Source organism: Diceros bicornis, chromosome 20 (genome assembly GCF_020826845.1).
Source record: "Diceros bicornis minor isolate mBicDic1 chromosome 20, mDicBic1.mat.cur, whole genome shotgun sequence".
Classification (NCBI taxonomy): Eukaryota; Metazoa; Chordata; class Mammalia; order Perissodactyla; family Rhinocerotidae; genus Diceros; species Diceros bicornis.
Genome location: NC_080759.1, coordinates 25,067,723 through 25,089,803, shown reverse-complemented (window position 1 = coordinate 25,089,803; position 22,081 = coordinate 25,067,723). Strand labels below are relative to the sequence as shown.

The 22,081-nt window shown below is 34.7% G+C and overlaps 1 protein-coding gene across 1 annotated transcript in view; it reads right to left on the bottom strand.

The window, feature by feature from the left end:
• Window positions 1–22,081, bottom strand: part of HCN1 (hyperpolarization activated cyclic nucleotide gated potassium channel 1) — a 381,116-nt gene that overhangs the window by 317,205 nt on the left and 41,830 nt on the right. Inside the window, exon 2 of the mRNA XM_058564113.1 lies at window positions 15,600–16,023. Coding sequence (XP_058420096.1) covers window positions 15,600–16,023 — 424 coding nt within the window. The remainder of the gene's footprint in view (window positions 1–15,599; window positions 16,024–22,081) is intronic.

Sequence of the window (22,081 nt, the reverse complement as noted above, 5' to 3'; positions counted from 1 at the left end):
ATTGACCTAATTGACAATTACAGAACACTCCAACCAGTAACAGTGGGAAACATTTTTTAAGTGAATATAGAACATCTCTTAGTGAGATAGATCTATTCTGGTCCATAAATCATGTCTCAATAAATTAGAACAAAGCATAAAATTAAAAAATGATTAAAGATATGATAATAGTAGTAACATTTACCAATAGTCTAAAGATTGTATCTGATTTTTAAGTATTTTCAAGTCTGAACTGTTTGAAAAATGAAGTCTAGACTAAAGTAATACATTCTAAGGACAACTATGAGTCACACTTAAGATCTGGTTGTTTAATGCTTGCATTTCAAGTATTCTCAAGATTTCAAGTACAATAAATTTTCCTTATAAAAGAATTATTCTGATTATATCATATATTCATAACATTTATTTTTCTCTATTTGATTGAGCAAAGGCCTAAAAATTAAGCATTGTAACTCTTTTTTAGCATGGAGGATAGGAAATTAAATTATGCAAATATCCATCCACATTTAATAAATTATTAAACTCATACTAAATCTGATGTTTTGAAACTTGGAAATCAGTACTTCCATTAATAGAGTGATTTAAATTCCTATTAAGGTTGAGTCCACTTACAAAAATAAGTAAAATAATGATTGCTTTATAATTGATATTCCCAAGAGGCATCTCTGAGGGAGTCACCCAGGGTAAGTATCAGTTCCCTCTGATGCCTAAAGGAATGCCCATCAGCTTTCTAAGCACTTTTTGAGCTTAGGAAGGATGTCATATGGTAGCACCGCTATTGTCAACCCAACACCTTATCTCTTGTCTAAATTATAGCACATGCCACTTAATGGAGGCCCTGCCTCAAATCTTACCTACCTCTTTTCCAAACCATTTGTATGCTGTTTTCAGTCATATTTATATCTACACAGTACAGCAAAGAGGGAGCAAGACGTATTTGTTAAGATTTTGGACCATGGAGTATGCACGGATTTAAATCCTGGCATTGTCATTGACTAGCTGTGCAACTTGGGCAAATTGTTAATCACTCTGCGCCTCAGCTTCTTCATCTGTTTATGGAAACTACTTACTTCATAGTGATACTAATACATCATAGGGTTGTTTGGGGGATTGTTTAAATTAATATTTTTAAGTGCCTAGAAGAGCATACAGTTTCATAGTAAGCACTATGCACTTGTTAGATAAATACATCACACTGTTGCCTAAAGCCTTTCAAAGTTTCCTTATTGTCCTCAGGATAAAGTCTATACTCTTTCAATTGACTTTCAAAATACGGCCTTATTTTTCCAACTTCTTCTCTGTATACCCAAGCTATATGGGCTTTAGGTTCTTGAAAACACTCTTATATGTCTTTTTACTTAAGAAATATTACCTTGGCTGTGACAACTTTGTTTCACTTTTTCCCTAAGTCCTACTCATCTTATAAGTCTCAGCTTAGATATCACTTTCTGCAGGAAATCTTCCCTAGCCCCCAAAACGGTGATACATCCTCACAGAGAACTCTGTAATTTCCACCGTCATAGCACACTATATTTCAACTGCTTTTTACTCATATGATTAGATTGTAAGCTATTTAAGAATGGAAACTAATTTTTGTGTACTGTTGTAATCTATACACATAGCATATAGTATGAGTCCATTATATATTTACTCAATAAAATAAGGATGAATAATTTAATGAATGAATGAATAATACAATGACTGTATCGTAGAAAAGTATAGCACATTTTCTCCATCATGACCTCATTCACTAGTTTGTCTAAGACCAAAAATATCCATGAGAAAAAAACAAAGAGATGACCAAGCAGGTCTGTGATTTTATCTTGAATAGATCTCAGTTTAATGCAAGTTAGACACAGGCCAATTTAGTGATCCATTCGAGACACACTCTGTCTCCATCTCTCAGCTATTCCAACTCCTGAAGTAGAGCTACCAAGCAAATAGCTCCAGCTCTTTGCCTCCTAGGTACACGGTGGGATTGCTCTTCTGGACTTGCTTGTGGCTGGGTGAAGCCATGTGACAAATTTTGGTCAACAAGTTATAAAAAGTAACAATATCACTTTGGGTCAGATCATTTAACTGCCCACCAAGACCCTAATGAGCTTTCCATCTCCTTGTGGAAATGACTGGCAGTCGTCAAGATGGAAGCTGCTTAGTCAGTCTGCATGCAGGTGTGAGGCAACAAGGAGCAGGACTGCTAGCCTACCTGTGATGGATATGCAGTGGGAGCAACACACAGACCTTGCCTGTGAGAAGCTACTAAGATATCTTGGGCCGAGTGATAACACTTTCAACACTAAAAAATCAGAAACAAACTTTTGTCTCCATGAAACCATTAGCAACTCACAGACCACATACTGGAGAATACTGAATAAGATTTCTAAAAACTCTTAGAACGCAAGGGAAACACTCTAAGGAAACCCTCTCCCAAATTGGGCGACATCTTGATTTTGTTTTGCAGCGCTAAGTTTCTAATGATAACATGCTTGCATGACTGAACTGTGAGAAAATTATTTTGATTGTTTTCTCTGGGAGAAAAAATTGTTTGAACTATTTTTTTTCCTTTAGGAACATTTTAATAGCATAATTTGGAAGAAAACGTTTATAGAATAATAGTAAAATTTTATCACATTTAAATTGTATTTTTTAAACTGAAGCATTTAATTTCCATGTCAAATAAAATAATTCAATAAAATAAATTATCACCTGGACATTTGTATTAGGTAAAAAGGAAAATAATTAATCCGATATGTTTGGTCTTGCAAGTTGAGTAAGTTATTTTGGCAATGTGGAAGCATTCTATTTTGAATTTAGTCATCTCGTTAATATTTTTTTTTCATACAAATGTTCTGTTTTGGAAGGCAGAAATAAAATGACGTAGCAATTAATGAATAGATAAAATCAATGGTTCTTCAACCAAGGGGTAGATCACACTGGGTTATCCAATACTCCATCCCTCAGTTGAAAGAATAAAGCAATATATAGTACCCTGAGGCCTGCAATAGGATGTATTGGTCCTATGCTAAGGTTCCATAGTGTGTGTGTGCGTGTGTGTGTGTGTGTCCTGATAAGAGAATTATATTTCTTTTTCCACAGATGTAAAAAAATGACTAATAGATATTTTGCATACACTCTTTGTTAGCAAATCTTCTAATGAGAAATGTGACCAAAGAGGAGGACAGGAAAAACTTTCTGCTTCCATAAAGGTAAAGGTAATAAAAGGAACTCACAGTGTTGGCAGGATCTGGCTTTCTCATGAAGCACGGAAAGGAGTTGATTTCCTGAGGGCTACAATTAGAGCTAGGGACATCTGACCTCTCACCTCCTGAAGAATAGGTATTGTTATCTTTCCAGAGATTCTGAGTAATTTCACTGCCTGATGCTTCTCTCAACGACAAGAGTAACAACAACAACAACAACAATAAAAACAACACCAATAAATAGTCCTACCACTGAAGGGATATTTGAGAACAGCTTTTGGAAAGAATGCATTCCTTTTGCAGGTGGAATCCACCAACACATGGATTCATCAAGGAAAGAAAGCTGCCACAGTATCTGCAACAGCCACCCCTGTTACAAATGACTCCACGCAGGAGTAGAAACTGGGAGGCACAAGGAAAACGAATACCATGCTTATGCACAAAATGTGGAGAAAACTCAAGCATTTTGAATGGAGCTGGTGTTTCCATAACTACAAAATAACTGATTTGCTGATGGGCACTCAGGTCCCTGAATGCAGCTCAGTGTCTTGGTATCTGTTAGAGATTGTTCATTTAGTAATTGTGATAACACATTTTCCGGTTAGGAGTCTTGTCCAAGAGCATCCGTATTATCGTAAAAGAGAGTGAGAGAGCAAGCGGGAGAGAAACTAGGTTCTTTTTTCTAAATTCTCTCACTAATTACAGAGTTTGTAATACTGTGTATGGAATTTAAATATATTGTTCTTTCTTCTTCCGAAAAAATTTCAACATTTAGGAATCTTTATAAATTTGTATGATTTGAATGAAATGAAAATGTTTCATATTCCAATATGAAGTCATTTTGCAATCTCAACACAGTATTAATATTATTTTAAATAAAATTGTTCTTTCTGTTTGTAAAACTCAGCAAATTTCACATTTTAGTAAAGCATGGTATTTAATAGCTCTTTTTGTTTCAACTGACTAATCCAAGGATGGTAAATATCTCGCCCAGGCACCACCACTGCTCACTCCTGCTCCTTTAGCAGACTATGAATCGATTGTGGAGCTCTTTCCAAGTGAGCTGAGATGTAGTCTTAAGAGCCATTCTCGGAATCTTCCTTTCAATGATTTCCAACAGATAGGAATTCACACGTATCTGTTACGATTGTTGATTTCCTTATCTAACTGCTCCACTCTATTTCAAAATCTCTTTTCACACTGGTTGTTGATTATTCATCTTTGAATTTCTATATGTAGCACAGTGCTCAGCATCTGGTGAGTGGCCAATTAATATATTTTAAATACTATATTCGATAATAATATAAAGATATGAAGTTTGCAGATGAGGATTCAGGTAAGTATTAAACTACCTAGTCTCTTATTTTTATTTAGAATAATTAGTATATAATTACACGTACAATATTTAACTGAATGTATAGAATCATACATTTAAGAAATGTGCCACTAAACAGAATTATTTCAAAAACAGTAGCATTTTGCTAGAACATGTGCTAACTGGAAATTTTTCATCTGAAGCCATAGAGTTATCTTCGAATTTCAAGATGTTGGAGATTTTTGGAACATCTGAAATAACAATTCAACTAAATGGGAAGGGGGATGGGTGATTTAGTTGGTAAAATTCCCAGCCATAATACTTAGAAACATTAAAACATTCATCTTTGACATTAGGCAAATACTAGTAATTTAGCGGCAGGAAAAAGACTTCAGCAAAACTGTAAAATAATATTTTTTTAATTGCTTGCTGGTATCCTCCTGTCTTTCCTCTGCAGCCCAATTAAACTTCTTATATGCTAGTGGAACCCCTCTGTCACACAAATGTACCTCTCACTCAAGTTCTGACACCCATATTCATACAGCTTTCTTTGTTGTGTAGAGAATTACTCTTAACTATGAGAATTACTCTCACTATCTGCCAACCCATAGCCTGCTAAGATGTTATCTATTAAGGGCCTAAAGTGTATTTGAAGTTCTATAGGATCCCCTTGAAGCTGAGAAAGCACATAAATGAATCGTTCTCCAATGGTGAAATTTTAGTCATTGATGTCACAATTCCCAAGAAATGTCTGAGAGCAGAACACTAGGCGATCATTTAGAACTTGAGAGTCCATTACTCATAACCTGGCCTAGTAAGTCAGGAGAGTGAATATATATAATACTTTTGGAATCCATACATGTTCTAAACATATTCTAAAGTCAATAATTTCTGTGAATCTAAAATATTATAAATCTAGAAGTTCTTCACTAACTCTCCTAACAAATTTATTAGCATTTTTTGGTAATTATTGTCATTATAATATTATTTTGCTTCTATAACAAACATGTGCCAAGGTGAAGAACGGAGCTAATCCTCCACCAGTTTAAGGACTATCTAAGGTTGGATTTCTCTGAATTTCAGATCAGATAAAAATTGGGAAGCATTTTTAATTATACAATATTATTAAAACCTGTGAACATCAATGCTTGTGATTCATTGCTAGTCAATCGGAAGGAGTTGTTCCAGACATGTATTCTTCTCCTCAGTACTGTCATAGAGATGAATATTTTCACACAATGGAGAACTGCTTCCCATACTAAAACACTGTAACTTCCACAAAGTTAGTTGATTCCCCAAATATTACTGTTAGATATTATCAGGTAGTTACAGCTCTTGGATTCTAAATTTCAAAGCACACACTACCACACAATCTAAATTCTACCTTTTATCCTCCGGTATGATCTAGAGTATTGAGGAAGATGAGAATATCATTCTTACAGAAATTCTGTGAAAAAAATAAGTGAAATAATTTGACTGGCTAATTATAGTTTACATTAATATGCTCTTTAGACTTTCAATTTTAGAGTTTACAAAGCATTTTCATATGAATTTTCTCTTCAATTATTAAAACAACCATATAAGCCAAGTAGAAGTCATCATCTACATTTTTTAAATGAGAGAAAAGTGTCTGGAAATGACTTGCTCAATGTATTCCTGACTTTCATTTCAATTCAGCTGAATTTCCTTTATTTCATATGTTCACCCAACTCATATCTCCACAAGAGCAACAACGAAAAAAGCAGCACATTGATATAATTAGCACATTACTGCAAATATTTCCAGTGATGACCAATCTTAATGGGAAACCCTTTTTGATTCCACCCTTCTTGACAAATGAGATTGTCTCAAAATAGCTACTATTCTCTTACTTCACAACTGTTTTAAACTATATGGAATCCTGGGAGTAATTTCCAAAATCCTTTCACTTTATGATATAATAAGAAAAAGATTTTGACTCACTTAAAAGAAACAGCCTAAATGGCAGACTTAACTCAAAATAGCCACCAGAATTATATAACCAACCAAATGTATTTCTGTTTTTTACACTAAGACACGACTCCTCTAGTACAAAATCTAAGGTGCATACATCAGCAAGAGAGAAAAAGTCAAAGTAGGTCTTTGTTAGCCATTACCCAGTGCAATTCAAGAGCTCTAACTTTACTTATTTTTGAGCTTTCATAACACAGTTATAATGTCTTAAAAAACTTTCTGTAACAATTTCTAATATATTTCAATGACTATGCTTTGCCCAATGAAATATGAATCAACTACTTACTACTTTGCAAGCATAATTTTGTTTCCTAAAATATTTCAAATTAATAAAAATGCTTTTGACATTATATCTGACTAAAGTGAAAGACTGATGTTAGAAACTGACAATTAAAAAAGCACACATTTTCCCTTTATGATTAGATAAGTATATTCAACATTTCCTTCAGAGACGAGTTTAATTTCACCTCATTGTTTGTAACAACAAAATATTTTTGGGTGCCACTGTACCATTTTCCAATTTGTGTCATGTCTCATCACACCTGTCTTGTTTGTAGACAGGTGCACTACAGTATACAAGACCAACAAAAATCACCTGTTCAATTGAGAGAATTACCCAGATAAATAGGTGACATATGTTTATTGTGAAACACTCTGGCAGTTGAACGAGAATTCAAGTTTAAACCAGAATCATATCACAAATTGTGTGTCCAGTGCTCATGAACCAATGACACTCCTAATTTTCACTCTAATAGCATGCAGATGAGTTCAAAATAGCAGTAGTCATAATATATGTTGTATCTGCATGCACAATGAAAGGAAAAACTGAGACATTTATGCAGAAACTTCAGATAAATATAAGTCCAAATTCATTTTGTCCTAAATTAGCCTGATTCATTTGCTGCTTCAATTCTCCACTTGGTATATTTTGGGCAGAAATAATGCATAATAGCATTTATAATGCTTTCAATATTTGGAAAGACAGTAAGTACACTAAAGGACCAAGAATTGAGCTCTCCGTTGAGATTTTTCTTATTTTAAATTAGTAGAAACTTTTGCGATGATAATTCACATATCTATAAACTGTATAGTTTCAAAGTATGTTCAACAATAATATCTCATGTGAGACTCAAAACAATTCTGTGAGATTAGGCAGAAAATTATTATCATCCCCATCTATAAATGAGGAACTTGACTGATCTGGTCCACGATTTCTGTACTCCCTTAGGGAATATTTCCCAGGCTTACCCACTTGCAAGGACATATACTTTCAAACAGTTTCCAAAGTGACGATGTTTAGGATGCCTTCTTTAGACATTCTCTTCTACTCTCTATCATATTCTCATAATACATTTCTCTCTTTTGCTTTGTTGTCTATGCAATAAATGTTTCTAATATTGAGTTCAACACACTCCAGTGTTTTGCTTATCTGTTTGTTTGTTTACATGTTTGCTTTTCCTACTGAACTGAAATTCTCTTGAGGGGATAATTTAACTCATTTAGCAAGTATTCTTGTGCCCCATTATTTCCCAGACACTATGTTAGGAGCTGAAGATACAGGATATCTAGGATTCTGCCCTTCTTGAGTTTAACATATAGTTGGAAAGGCATAGTTTAAGACAAATTACAAAATGATGAATGTTACAAAGCAAAAGCGTGTGGGGCTATGCCAGCATATTACACATGGAACTAGGATACCTGAGAGATTAGTTAATTCTACCCCAAGGAAGCTTAAGTTAAAGTCAAAGTCAAAGGAACAAAATGCAATGGATAAATTGGAGTTGGCCAAAGGAACAAAGTTCTAGGAAAAGTGAACAATACATACAAAGGCCTTAAAACAGCACATATGACAAACATACAGAGGTTCGGCATAAAGACTAATAAGCAAGTAGTTTCCCAGGCTGAAGCGGGAAAAACTCAAATTTCGAAGGGCCTTGAATTTTGGAATTTGTCCTAACAGTAATGAAAAGTCATAGAAATATTTTCAGCAGGTGAATGATATGGTAATATTTGCTCTTCAAAAATATCACTTTTGAGGCCCTAGGAAGACAAGTAAGGGTGAATTTTAGAATCTAGTAATGACTGTATTATAAAAATGCAAATGCGAAATGACTGATGTTGGCTTGAACTAGGGTGGTGATAGAGAGGATAGAGTGAAGGAGTATTAAGATTCAAACCACTCTCAAGAAGTAGAACCAGTAGGACTCGGTTATTGTTAGCTATGGAGATTGAAAGAGAAGGTAAAGTCAAGGATACTTGAGCAACTGGACACAAGAGAGAAGGAGGAGTTTGGGGGGAAAACAGACATACTGAGCTTGAGGAGCTCAAGAGATATCTTCATAGAGATATCACACTGTCATGCAGATTTTGAGGCATGGGGTACATAAATTAGAAACTTTGAAAACGAGTCTGGTTGTTTTCAACATATAGCCAGGGAAGTGTATAAAATCATGCAAAACAGGGACACAGATTGGACCAATGACAGGGCATTAATAAATCTAATATTTTAATTTTAAAATAGGGACCTGCACATTTCAAATCTGATCTTATTATTTTAGCATTAAACTGTGATTTCCATGTCAAAAGCATCGGAATCATACAGATCTGCTGCAGGGCACTGACCAAAGAGCATTCATAAAAATTATGTATCTTACCCCTAACACACACGTACATACACCCACACACATTTTGTTAATCTCTTCTTAATTGTCTTGACTTAACAACATTTCATATCCAAATAGAACTCATCTCATTGTACCTTAGAACTTCAGGGTGTCTGTTAAAATATCATCTTAAAAAATACACAGTATAATATTGAAAACAATTCTTTCAGAATAAAAATGATTCTTTAGAGAAGGAACTTAACAAATGCTTTGTTTAACCTGAGGGGAAAGTATAGATAAAGAGAAACAACTTTTACATTTACAAACGTCCACAGTCATCTATTTTATCTAGACATAGATAGCCAAGCAAATAGGTGATTCTAAGAGAGTGTAAATGAATAATTTCAAGAAGACAGTTTTGGTATTTTAGAATATAGAACCCTGAAGTAACACAACCAATAGAGGACACCTAGTGGTCTTTAGCAGAATCAATATTTGCCTGCAGAAAATATTAGGCAACTCACACACACACACACACACACACACACGCACACAGGTGTAATAATGTTAGTGTTAGTCAGTGTGCTAATATGAGAAAGAGGACATCACCAATCTTATATTTATAAATATAGGCATACATCAATTTAAATATTTCAGATAATTTCCATGTATCTCATTTCATTTGAACTTCACAACTGTTCTATTAAATTTGTAGGCTTAAGTAAGTCACTTTAAGTGTTTCTCCCTAGATTAAAAGGAAAATAAAAGGCACAATTTGAATAAACACCCACATATACTAATTTCTAGTATAGGATCCATTTCACATCACCATGTTTCAGGTGGTGTAAAATACAAATCTCAAATATAACCATATCAATAATATCAATATTATTATATTATAATAATATAATATTAATTATATCAAATATTGATATTTAAATTGTAAAACATTACAAAAAAGACTTCATGTAAGGCCTCATAGTGTTTTATTATTTGTTACAAACATTTCAAGGGCAAGAGTACTTGGCGCAGATAAACTTACCTTTAGATATCTAAAAAAGTATCCTGCTTGACACTAGCTGTATATAAAAAATGTAAATGAGAGGGAAAGCTCTCTCCTAACTGGCATTATTAGCTCTGTTCTCAGTGGTCTCCAATCCTCTGTAGCATTCTAAAATGTAAATCCCCTGCCTAAAATGCCTCAATGACACCTTATCAAATAAGTCTACCATCAGCACAAATTCCTGTCTACACCTCCAAACTCGCTCCCTTTACAACCTAAGCTCTGGAGATGCAGAGACACTGTGCTGGCTGCTTGTGCTTCACGTTTCATCAGAGCGCACGCCTCTGCTCCATCTTGTTCAGGTTGGTAACCCAGACTCCCGCTTCAAAGCTCAAATTAGGTATCTCTGAGGCTCTCTTGTGCAGAAAAAGCTGCGTTGTTCACTCCCTCCTTTATGCCACTACTTAGCACACCATCTGTGATTATTTTCCCACATATCTGTTTTTCCTACAAAGCTGGGATCTGCTTTGTATTCTCATGTGCAGCATCTGCACATAGAAGCGACTCAGTAAATGCCTGGGAGTGAAGAATGCATATTCCCTTGCAATTACTTAATGGATTTAGACATGGAGGATTGCTATGTATTTAGTGGAGAGTCATGCTCTGATAACCTACTGTGTTTAGAACTCTCTACTAGTGTACAAGGAGATTCAATGGCAAAAGTTGACCCTGACTCTTCCCTTTAGATGTTTAGGTCCAGCAAAAGAAAAGGAAAATGCATATAAGCAAGCATTAGCAACCAAGCTATAAGTATGAACAAATGCAGGCAGAGCCGGGAGAATTGCTCAAAGTAAAGGTACTGACCATTACAGCACAGTCCACCAATGTCGAATATTTTCTGGAGATGAGTTTAAGGCTAATTTTTAAAGAAGTGATAGAAAAAGAAAGGCTTTCCAAATCTGAGGTGCAGCACATGCAAAATTACAGCAGCAGAAAGAATCATTCTGTGCAAGAAGCATTGTAAAACTGAAAAACAAACAGAAAAGAGTTGTTGGGTGCAAATATGAAGTGACAATGGTGAGATGGGGGGATGGTTTTCTGGAGAGCAAAGCAACACAGATTGGATGTGATAGGCAATAGGAATCCTCTCTGAGTTCTAGCAGAGGGCAGGTCTAGGAAAACACTGGTGTTTGCTGATGGCGAGTCTTAGAATTCTATGCGTTTTCTAAAAAATGAAAGTAGTTGCAATATGTATTATATAATCGTAGATAGGCAATTTATAGCAGGAGTTAGTTTTTAATCTAAAACAATTAGAAGGCTAAAATTAACCAAAGACAGAAGCTGCAGTCTGCATTAGCTTCCTGTAGAATAAATTTCCTTATTAATGCTCTGTTATTAAACATAATTTGTATATAAATCTGTCTCCAAGCCAACATAAAAAATCTAATATTGATTGCTATAAGAGCATTGCAATGTTCCAGATACATTATCATCTGAAATTGCTATAGACATATATGAAGACCAGAACCACAGGGCCTCTTTCTTCCCACAAAATGGATTTAATTAATTGTGATATGTCTAAAATCTACACAAGGAAGGTTGAGGGAACAGTAAATGAGGAATAAAAAATAAAACATTATAAGTATGTATTTCAAAGCCATACTTATTATATAAGCATCATGCATTTCCTACATTTTTTTTACATTGCCCATGAAGAATTTACACTTTATATAACACTGAATCCTACAAATAGATAACCATCACAGAGTAGTATTTCTCTTTTCAATCACTATTTCCTAAATTTCTAATAATTTCAAGGGTCATTCCCTTTTGATTAAATGACTAGGATCAGCAGCTGTAGCATTTAAGTTTCCCTGAACTCTTCACCCTTACAAACTGAATAACCTTCCATTTACTAAATTCTTAATCTACCCTTTATCTCTTCAGTGGCTTGTGACTGTCACAAATTGTTAATAACATTCCATTTAATTTCCGGGGATTTCCTCACCATATGTCTCTTTCAGGAGGATCACAGAGAATTGGTTGCCCCTGTGATAGGTTACAAACTAGCACTGTGACCTGGATCACTGTCTTTACTGGAAATACAACAATAATAACAACAATGCTGAATTAAGGGAATGATTTTTTTAAAACCAAAATATAAGAGTGGGAAAGCTTCACCTCAGTTTTCTGGAGATTACAAGAAAAGAAATTTTCTGGCCTGGTTTACCTAAATTGCTCTAGATTTTCACCTCACCAGGCAATATATATAAAGTTTGACTACTGGGTCAGAGAGCTTATTTTTGCATCCTAAAGCCATTGATCTTATAATTACCTCATGAAAACAACTTTCCTCCTGGCTTCTTAACACCATGTATTTCATAAATTAAAGTTTCTGTGTTTCATTCACAATATTTGTCTAATTTATCTGGCTTTGTCACTTCTCGTTGTTTTTTGTTGAACTAATTCAAACCGGACAAAAAAAAAAATTGTATCATTGAAGATGGAGGCAGTTTCCTATAGAAGGCAGCCACTTTCCTCGGGAGTGATTCATTTAGAGCAGCGGCAGCTTCCAGACTTCACACATCACCTCCCCAAATTTGCTGAATTTAGCATTAGCCAGCTTGGTACTAAAACACTCAGAACTCAAAAACATGTGGGGGAACTCACATCTTCCTCTGCAGTTTTATTCCAAATGCTCACAGAGCCACGTCTTCTGATTTATTTGTCGTATTTCTACTTGTAAACACGTCCTGGTGGCATTTAATAAAAACTGGGTAAAGATTTGCCAGTTTGGAACCATTCAAGTTTCTTTGTGATTTCGGTTTGAATCAGGGAGGTGATGAAATAATGAATTTGTATTAAATTCTGGATTAATTATTACTGTTTCTTCCTTGCTAAATAGTATTACCAACAGACATGAAATATCCACAATATATGTGATATTAAATGGTGGTATCATATAATCAAGAAAACATCCTTCACTTAAATGAGCTTATGGTTAATTTATTATCAAGGTCATTTATTTATAAGAAAGATCTTGCCAACTCACAACTCTGGCCTGAATGTGTTTGGTTACCAAATGTCTGTAAGTGTGTATTAAATTGCATTTTACAATCATGTCGGCAGTGAGCCGATGCTCTTGAATTATATCGTGGCATCTTTAAAACACCATCATGTTACACAGAGCTAGGCGCCTGTGATCGCTGCAAGGAACCAGAGGACATCAGTGTTAAGAGTGTCCTCTTCTATGACCACATGGCCTGCCATTTTATCTGATAGGATGCCATCTGTTCATCCTGCTGCCATTCTCTAGGGTAATTTGGTTAGAACTACAAGACATTGAAATAGTCACATTGCCCACTGTATTTTTAATTGACTGGGTATTTATATCAATAGCTTTTCTTCTCACAGGTTATTTATTTTTAAATATTTTTTGTGACCATGTTTTAAGACCTTATTCAACTCATGTTGCATGAATCACAATCTTAGTTAAGAAGTTTCCTACAACTTTTTATTCAATATATAAAATAGTGGAATATTAAGGTATTGATCATTAAAAGAGTATATGTTATAGTGAGAAGCTATGTAGTTTCGTGGTTAAGAGCATTAGCTCTGGAGTCATATTGACAAGGTTAGACTCCCAGCTCCACCTATTACTACACTCCTTGAATCTGGACAAGTTACCAGAGTTATTAGGAACAGTCAATGAACTAATCAATGTAAAGAATCAAACATATTACTTGACATATAATAAGCCCTCATTAAATATTAGCTATTATTATCAATAATTATCTTGGTTTGATGTTAATCTCGAGTTGGTATAATAAAGTTTGAGAACTAAACATTTATTACATTTTAGATGGAATGTGCTCTATAGAGACACATCACAAGATGAATCCAATTTCTCAAATGTGCTTCATTTGGGGGCCGGCCCGGTGGCGCAAGCGGTTAAGTGCGCGCGCTCCGCTGCGGCGGCCCGGGGTTCGCTGGTTCGGATCCCGGGCGCGCACCGACGCACTGCTTGGTAAGCCATGCTGTGGCGGCGTCCCATATAAAGTGGAGGAAGATGGGCACCGATGTTAGCCCAGGGCCATCTTCCTCAGCAAAAAAAAAAAAAAGAGGAGGATTGGCAGATGTTAGCTCAGGGCTGATCTCCTCACCAAAAAAAAAAAAAAAAAAAAAAAAAATGTGCTTCATTTGATTTTAAATATAATCCATACCCATATTTTAAGAATGATCCATTTTTATGCCTTTTCAGCAGTCTTATGCAATGTTTTATTATTGCATGTCATTTCCTGAAATCCTGAGAACCAAAATGTCATTGACAAGCACACACAAAACACTGCTACCCTCACAAAAAACAGAGCTAACGTTCACAGAAGTTCCATTTTATGACTTGTTTAAACCTAAATTCCCAAACATAATTTATCCTAAAAATGCTAAAAAGCATTTCTGCAGTGAGAAAAGTGACAATTAATCCATAGACAGTATATTGTTTTCTTTAGTGCAGGTTTAGCCACTCTGGAGGCCTTTTTGACCCTTATTTTTATGCAGATAATAAAATTAGGTTATAATTAATTTTTTTTTAAATGTAGACTTAGAAGGAAAAGAAAGTCGAAAAGGTTAACATGCAGACTCTGGAATTAGGGACATAGACTCCCTTGCCTTGGTGATGGTACCTTTAACTCAGATCTTTGGAAACTCCAGTTGGCTGAGCCCTTTCAAGTCCCACCAACTGCCTAAGAACAACAGATGCCCTATTCAGCAAAATATTGGCCAGATTCACTGTATTTATTCACTGTACTATTTGTGTTTTCTATGTAATAATATCCCTTCTAGATATGCTGTTTTTCAGTATTGTGAAACAAATTATTAGGGAGAAACTATAATAAATATAGGCCAAGCATACCAATGAGCAAAATTATTATGCTAAAATCAATCTTTACATAAACAACTTGAAAATATTCAAAAAAACAATCTGTTTTCTTCAAACACAAATTCCCTGAAATTTCAATAATAAAGGAAACATATACCATGTTATCTCACAGAGCTAATGATACAAACTAGATTAGCAATCAGACCCTATACATCTTTGTCAAAGAGGGTACTTGATGTATTCATATCAGATAAAAACAACATCCCATGGTAGAGGAGGGGTTGCATGGGTTAAGATAAAAATTTATTGATTAAAATGGACTTGTTCTTTTTGTAAGACTGAATTGACATAAAAAAATTGTTTTACGATCACTAGTTTTTTCAGTTGATTCAAATCCACTATTTGACCATATCTTTTGAAGATACAAATATATCATTTATGTACCAAATAAGAATAATAAATGAAATTTTTCTCCTTGAATTTCATAAAACTCCTTATGCATTAGGAGAACCATAATGAACCTTAAGCACAGTTCATTTTAAAACAGTTGTTATAGTTAACAATCTCATGATACAGTGGCTTAAAAAAAGTAAAAGATATGTCTTACCTCTTCCCACTGATGTATGTATCTAATTAACCTTGAAAGTCGTAATAAACGCAAGAGACTGAGAATTTTTGTAAACCTCACAATGCGAAGTGCCCTGGCTGTCTTGTAAACTTCTGAATCCATTCCTTTTTCTACAATGAGAAAGATATAATCCACTGGGATGGATGAGATGAAGTCAACCACAAACCAGCTTTTTAAATAATTCATCTTGATCACTTTAGGGTCCAGGATGATTTCAGAACTGTCTTCATTGACAGTCCCAGTCCTAAAATTCATGATCAGGTCCAAAAGGAAAACTGTATCTGATGCCACATTGAAAATAATCCATGGTGTTGTTGTTTGTTCTGTAAAGAATGTGATTCCAACTGGTATGATGACCAGATTTCCAACCATCATTATAAGCATTATTAAATCCCAATAAAACCTACAACAAATAAAAAAATCAGATTTTAAGATGTAGACAATAACCAGCCCATTCTTCTCCCCCCTCATAAAAAATTATTACTGACTTATGGTTAAATAAATGAATAAAAGAGCAAAGCATCAGTTTTGTAAATAAGGTAACTCCTTCAATGGCTATAAATTTAAATCTAAGTATAATTAATATGTTCCTAAAGCAAGGCATTGTGATTATACAATTCTAAAAATTATCTGATACAAAGTGTTACAGAAATAAATTCAAGAACTCCCATAACCCCATTTACCTGGCAAAGAATTAAAAACAACTTCCGCTACAGTTACATATAATATAGATGGAAATAAGAGAGAAATAAGACCAGAAGATCTACCTTAAAAAACCACTTTTGGGAAGCTCATTGGAGGTGCTTTGAAGTACTTTATATGTCAAATTACCAATCACAGGTTAGAATAAACAGTAATAAATAGGGTACACGAAAAATATTGGTACTGCAAATTTATCTCTAGAAGATTATGTTAACCACAGATTCTAGAAGAGCCCATGGCTTCACAGTACTCCAAATATTTATGCTTTATTCTTCTTTAGTTTGAAATGAGAAAACTAATTTTGTCCTGAGGCTGAAAATAATTGAACAGACTCTACTCTAGATTTGAAACTAGATTCTACCTAAAATTTGCACTTTTATTTCTGCTTCATGGAATAACTACTTTAAATATATTGCCATTATTTTTCCAAACAATTCTTTCTTTAAAATTTCTGATTTTATTTTCAACATGTCTATGGTTACTAACTACCTTTGAAACACTCTCATCTCACCCTATATTAAAATTGGGAGAAAACCAGGAACTTTATTCTGGGTTAATATTAGCGTAACTAAATTCATCAAAGATGATTATAAAGTTATTTTCATTTGGATTCTTTCAAAGTCTATTGACACTGCAATTAACAGACTAGGTAATAGACTATTTATACTTATTACAGTATATACTTATAAAAATGAGGAAACAAATCAACTAATAGAACTCTATAATCATGAAATAGTCTCTTTGAGGTAACATGAGTTACTTCATCCTGGTCATAGGTGTCTTCTTTTGGCAGTTTTTTTGCAGAAATGATATAAGTTTTTATATCTTTTATATATATCTTTTATATAAGAAATTTCTGTTAACTAAAATATTTTTATTTTACATTAATTCTCCTACTTAAACTATTTGGGCAACATTTTGGTAAGGTATACATTTGAATACCTTTCAAAGTTACTATCATCCCTAATTATGAATGACTCCTGGGATAAAATAGTAGTACAAGAATGAACTATAATAAGCACTATCTCCCCTTGTCTCCACCCACCCCCAGGATTATGTAAAAGAGAAATGTTTGTCATTTTGAAGATTTCATCAACCTTTCTGTCAAAACCTATCTATACATCTATGGACAAGTATACAAATACCCATGTCAATCATACATCATGCACTGGCAATTTCAATGAAATATTTTCTTTCCCCCCACGCCCCCTCTCTTAATGGAAATGGAAAATGTGCCATTTAATACACTAAGGACAAAGGAGAGATGTAGAGGAGATGCAATATTGTAATAGCTATTTCACAAAGAAGTGACATCATTGAACTCTAAAATGAAATCATGTGTGCCCTGAGGATTTCCACTTTTCTGGACACTCTTATCAGTGCCTTCTGTGGGCTCCTCTCTCTGAACTCCCCTTGAAGGCTGCTGTTCCCCTGAGTGTACACACAGCCCTTTTATCTTCTATTCCACACATGCTCTTTGGGCAATACACACTCATCCAAGTCTTTAATGATTAATTCATAACTGATGACTCCAAAAGCTTTATCTGCAGTCCATTCCTGTCTTCTAAGCCGCCTAATCCTCAAAGTCAGCAACCTACTAACCTATCCCCTTGCATATCTCACACTCATGCCAAAGAACTTGCCCAAGATCAAATTCATCATCTCACCTCCCACATATATTCTTCATACGTTCCCCACGTCAGGGAATGGAACAGCTCTATACCCGATTTGTGAGCCATCCTAGATAACTCCTCGCCCTAAATCTACTCAATCTCATATTCCACCAATCACCAAGACTGTTTGGTTCTAACACCTAAATATAAGCCGTATTCATCCATTTGCGCTTTATGATTCCCACTGCAGCTGTCTTCAACTAGAAACTTTTACCAACTGTTTAAATTGGAGACAAGTTACTTAAATTCTCTAATCCTAAATTGTCTCATCTGTAAAATTAAGATTATTATAGAACCAAATGCGTAGGATTTTATAGATTAAATAAAATAATACATGCAAATCACAGATCCAAGCATATAACAAACCGTGGCACACAATGCCTACTTAGTATTCATTTACCTTTCCTTACTTACCAAAAGAAATCCAGCTTTGTAGGGAGCACCCATGAGCCCACTGAAAAATACTCACTTTTACAGACATCCTTATAGTTCTGTCATTAAGATAGAAGGTATTTTTTAAAGGAAAAATCATATTCTATCCCTCTTAGTCAATAGAGATAAAAAGGATAAAATGCCACCCATTCTTTATTATTATAATAATGTTTATCACACCATAGCTTTTTATTAGTGGTACTTAATATGGTCTGAAGCCATTAGATATCTCAACATCAATATGAAGCTCCACTAAACCTTAAAATTTCCTTTTAAAGTATCATTGACTCTATTTTACAGACATAAACACAGATCTTGTTATAGACTTTGCATAATATAACACTTTCTCTGGTCAACATGAATTCATTCCTTAGCTAGCCAAGGAAAATACAGTTATCACCCACTCTTAAAAGTGTGATGTAACTTCTGTTTTTTAAGCAATGAATATGTTCCTGAAAACTGACCTCATGAGACTCTCTTGCCTACCTGCCCACGAGTTTCTCTTTTTGACTCTTTGCTCTGAAAATTTCTCTTGGATACTCAAGCTCTCCCTTTTCCTTAACTCTCTATTTCTACATCTTATACATTTTCACAGGAATGTCTTTGATATCCATTCCCTTTTTCCATTCCCATTGTTATCTCTCTAGTTCAGGCAGATCTATCTCTTGCTTAGAATATCTCAAGAGACTCCTGTCAATGTATCTGATCAATTCTACCCACCGTTCCTAGAGCAACCTATCTAAAAGGTAATTTGCCAGGTCAAAAACCATCCATGACTCTCTCAATTAGGTAAAAATAGCTGGTTATCAAAGAAGTCGATCATATAGCCTCCTCCTTCCTTCTCAGCTCTTCTTTAACACTTTATGGCAAGCACCTCATATCTTAAGCAAGAGAGTACTTGCTCTTACCTTGTCATGCACACCTAGGTACACCTACAGGAGATACAGTTACTTCCATTCTACCTATCCTTTTTCCTATTAGCATTCTACCTGTCCTTCAAGTTCCATTCTAGCAATGAGTTTCTTTGTTTGTTTTTTTTTACAACCCCCAGAGCAACATATATTTTCAGTATACTTCTTATTTTATTTTTGCTTTTGTTACCAATTATTTGTCTTTGTTTCCTCCATCATTACTAGATTTAAGTTCTTTGAACTTCAAAACTATCTGGTCTTCTGTTTAACTTCTGCAGTGATGTAAACAGTATCAGGATGACAAATGCTAATAAGATATATTAATGGAATTTTTAATGGAAATATACACTTCAGCGGGGATATTTAAAGAAATTCTTTTTAATAAGACAAAGAGCCATTAATGCAGTAAACAATTTCTTAATTTATCTTTTATATAACTCTGGATTCTTACTCTTTGAGGTTTTTATAATATAGAATACATTAAAATAAATAGGAAATGAAGAGATTAGGAATATGTTCTTAAGTTAGCCCGCAAACAATACAGTTTTGGATTTGACACCTGGTTTGGTATGTTAGCCATCTCCAAGGGGCAGGCCTGGTGGTGCACCAGTTAAGCGCACACACTCCGCTTCCGTGGCCCAGGGTTTGCAGTTTCGGATCCTGGGCGTGCACGATGCACCATTTCTCAAGCCATGCTGTGGCGGCATCCTATGTAAAGTAGAGGAAGATGGGCACGGATGTTAGCCCAGGGCCGATCTTCCTCAGCAAAAAAAGAGGAGGATTGGCATCAGATGTTAGCTCAGGCCTGATCTTCCTCACAAAAAAAAAGCCATCTCCTTCTATTCATCCGGCTCTAGCGAGACAGTACCTATAAAAGATCTCGGTTGGACTTTGGAGGCAGATTCGGGTTTCAATCCTAGTTCCACTTGCTGTACGGTTTGGGGCAAGGTGTTTAACTGCCTTGAACTTCAATTTTCAGTTTTCTACTACTCTCAGAGTTTCTCTGCAGAAGGACTGCATGCAATGATATCTGCAAAGTATAGAATATAGAATCTGTTATATAGATTCTATATTCTATAGAAAGTTTCTGTCTCTGAAAAACCAGCAAAGCAGAGAGGGCACTCACTACAAAACCAAAAGTCTTGACAATTACAGTAGAGTAATAATCTAGGTAAGCATTTTTACCTTATACTGAAAGTGGGTAAAAGAGACAGAATAAAATAGTATTTCAATTATAATTAATACATCACTAATAACTATGACAATTTTAATTACTAATAAATTAATTTTCATAGATAAATTATTTTTTATGTTAAGAATCCATTTTCCCTCTATAAGTTTTTAGAAGAGAAAAAGTGGCATTGTAAAGATTAGTCCATGATATTAAACTGTGAAGAATTCAAAATTCAGTCATGTTTCTTTCTACCCACTTGCATCCTTCTGAAGCTTGTGGTAAATAGAGACAACCCCCCTTCTCTAACAAGAATTCCCCACTGTCCTCCAGGTTCCTCTACCCCCTTATCACATCTGCTCTAGTTGAAATAATCTGATGTCAGAAATTTCTAACCTAAAGCCTTAAAGAGAGTTAAACAACTGCCATATTTCGCTATTGGAGGTGCTTGCCTTTAAATTTTTCTCTCTAAACACTGAATGAAAGATTCTCTTCTCCCCTCTCCTGATGAAATAAATATTTGTCACTAAATAGAATAGAGGAAAGGACTTGTGGTTAAACCCCTGAAATGGCACCAGATTTATATGTGGTTACTATTTTACCTATGGTTGAAGTCAAATGATGTGACAAACCTGTCCCATTACTCACACTTGACTCACTCCTAAAAATTATATTTTTACATATAAACCATAAATTGGGCATACGTTTGTAAACCAACTTATTTATCAATCTAAATAAATAAATAAACAAATGTTTAGCTGGATTTACTTTTTATAAAACACAGTCTTTGCAATTATGTTTCAAATTTTATTTGAAACTGATTCCATTTTCAAAAGTCTAATTAATAGCTCTATTATTGGACACATATCTCTTGAAAAATAACATGAAGTGCCTTGTCTTAAATGCTATGTCCCCTTCCTAGTACTATCAGTGGCAATTCACCCCACCAAGTCTCAGCAGCCAATACCTGAACTCTGATCTGACGGGTTCTCAGACAGCCTTCTTCACCTTATAAACCTCACTACTTAACACACGGAATACTCACACTGGGGTTGACGTTTTGTAGGACATATGCCTCTCCTAAGCTTTGCAAAGTTTTCTTGGTCAGGTCTGTTATTTGGTCTAATGCAAATTCATTGTCTATGGGGGGTGAGGAGTGAAGATATTGGAAAACACAGACAATTCAAATACAGGCAATTTGAAGTAAAAATATACTAGCTTTCTTAATACAGTAAAACCTTGCTAAGATCCTAATTGTAGGAAAGTTTAGCCTAACTTATGGATAAAACTAAGTTAAACCATATTTACAGACATTTGGATGCTTTCCAATAAACATAGCAATTTACCCAATGAGAACACGAGATGGGTGGGAGGCACGTTATGATTTAGCTAATCTTATTTATTAAAATGAGCTAATGGGACAGAGACTTAATCCCTATGAAGGTATTAAGATCTGTATAAATCCAGGCAAAAGTAAACATATTTCTCTATTTCCCCCTTCCTCTGCAACTGCAGTTTTTCATTGTGTGTTAATCTTCTAACTGCCAATATTCATGGCCTTATATTGGTCCA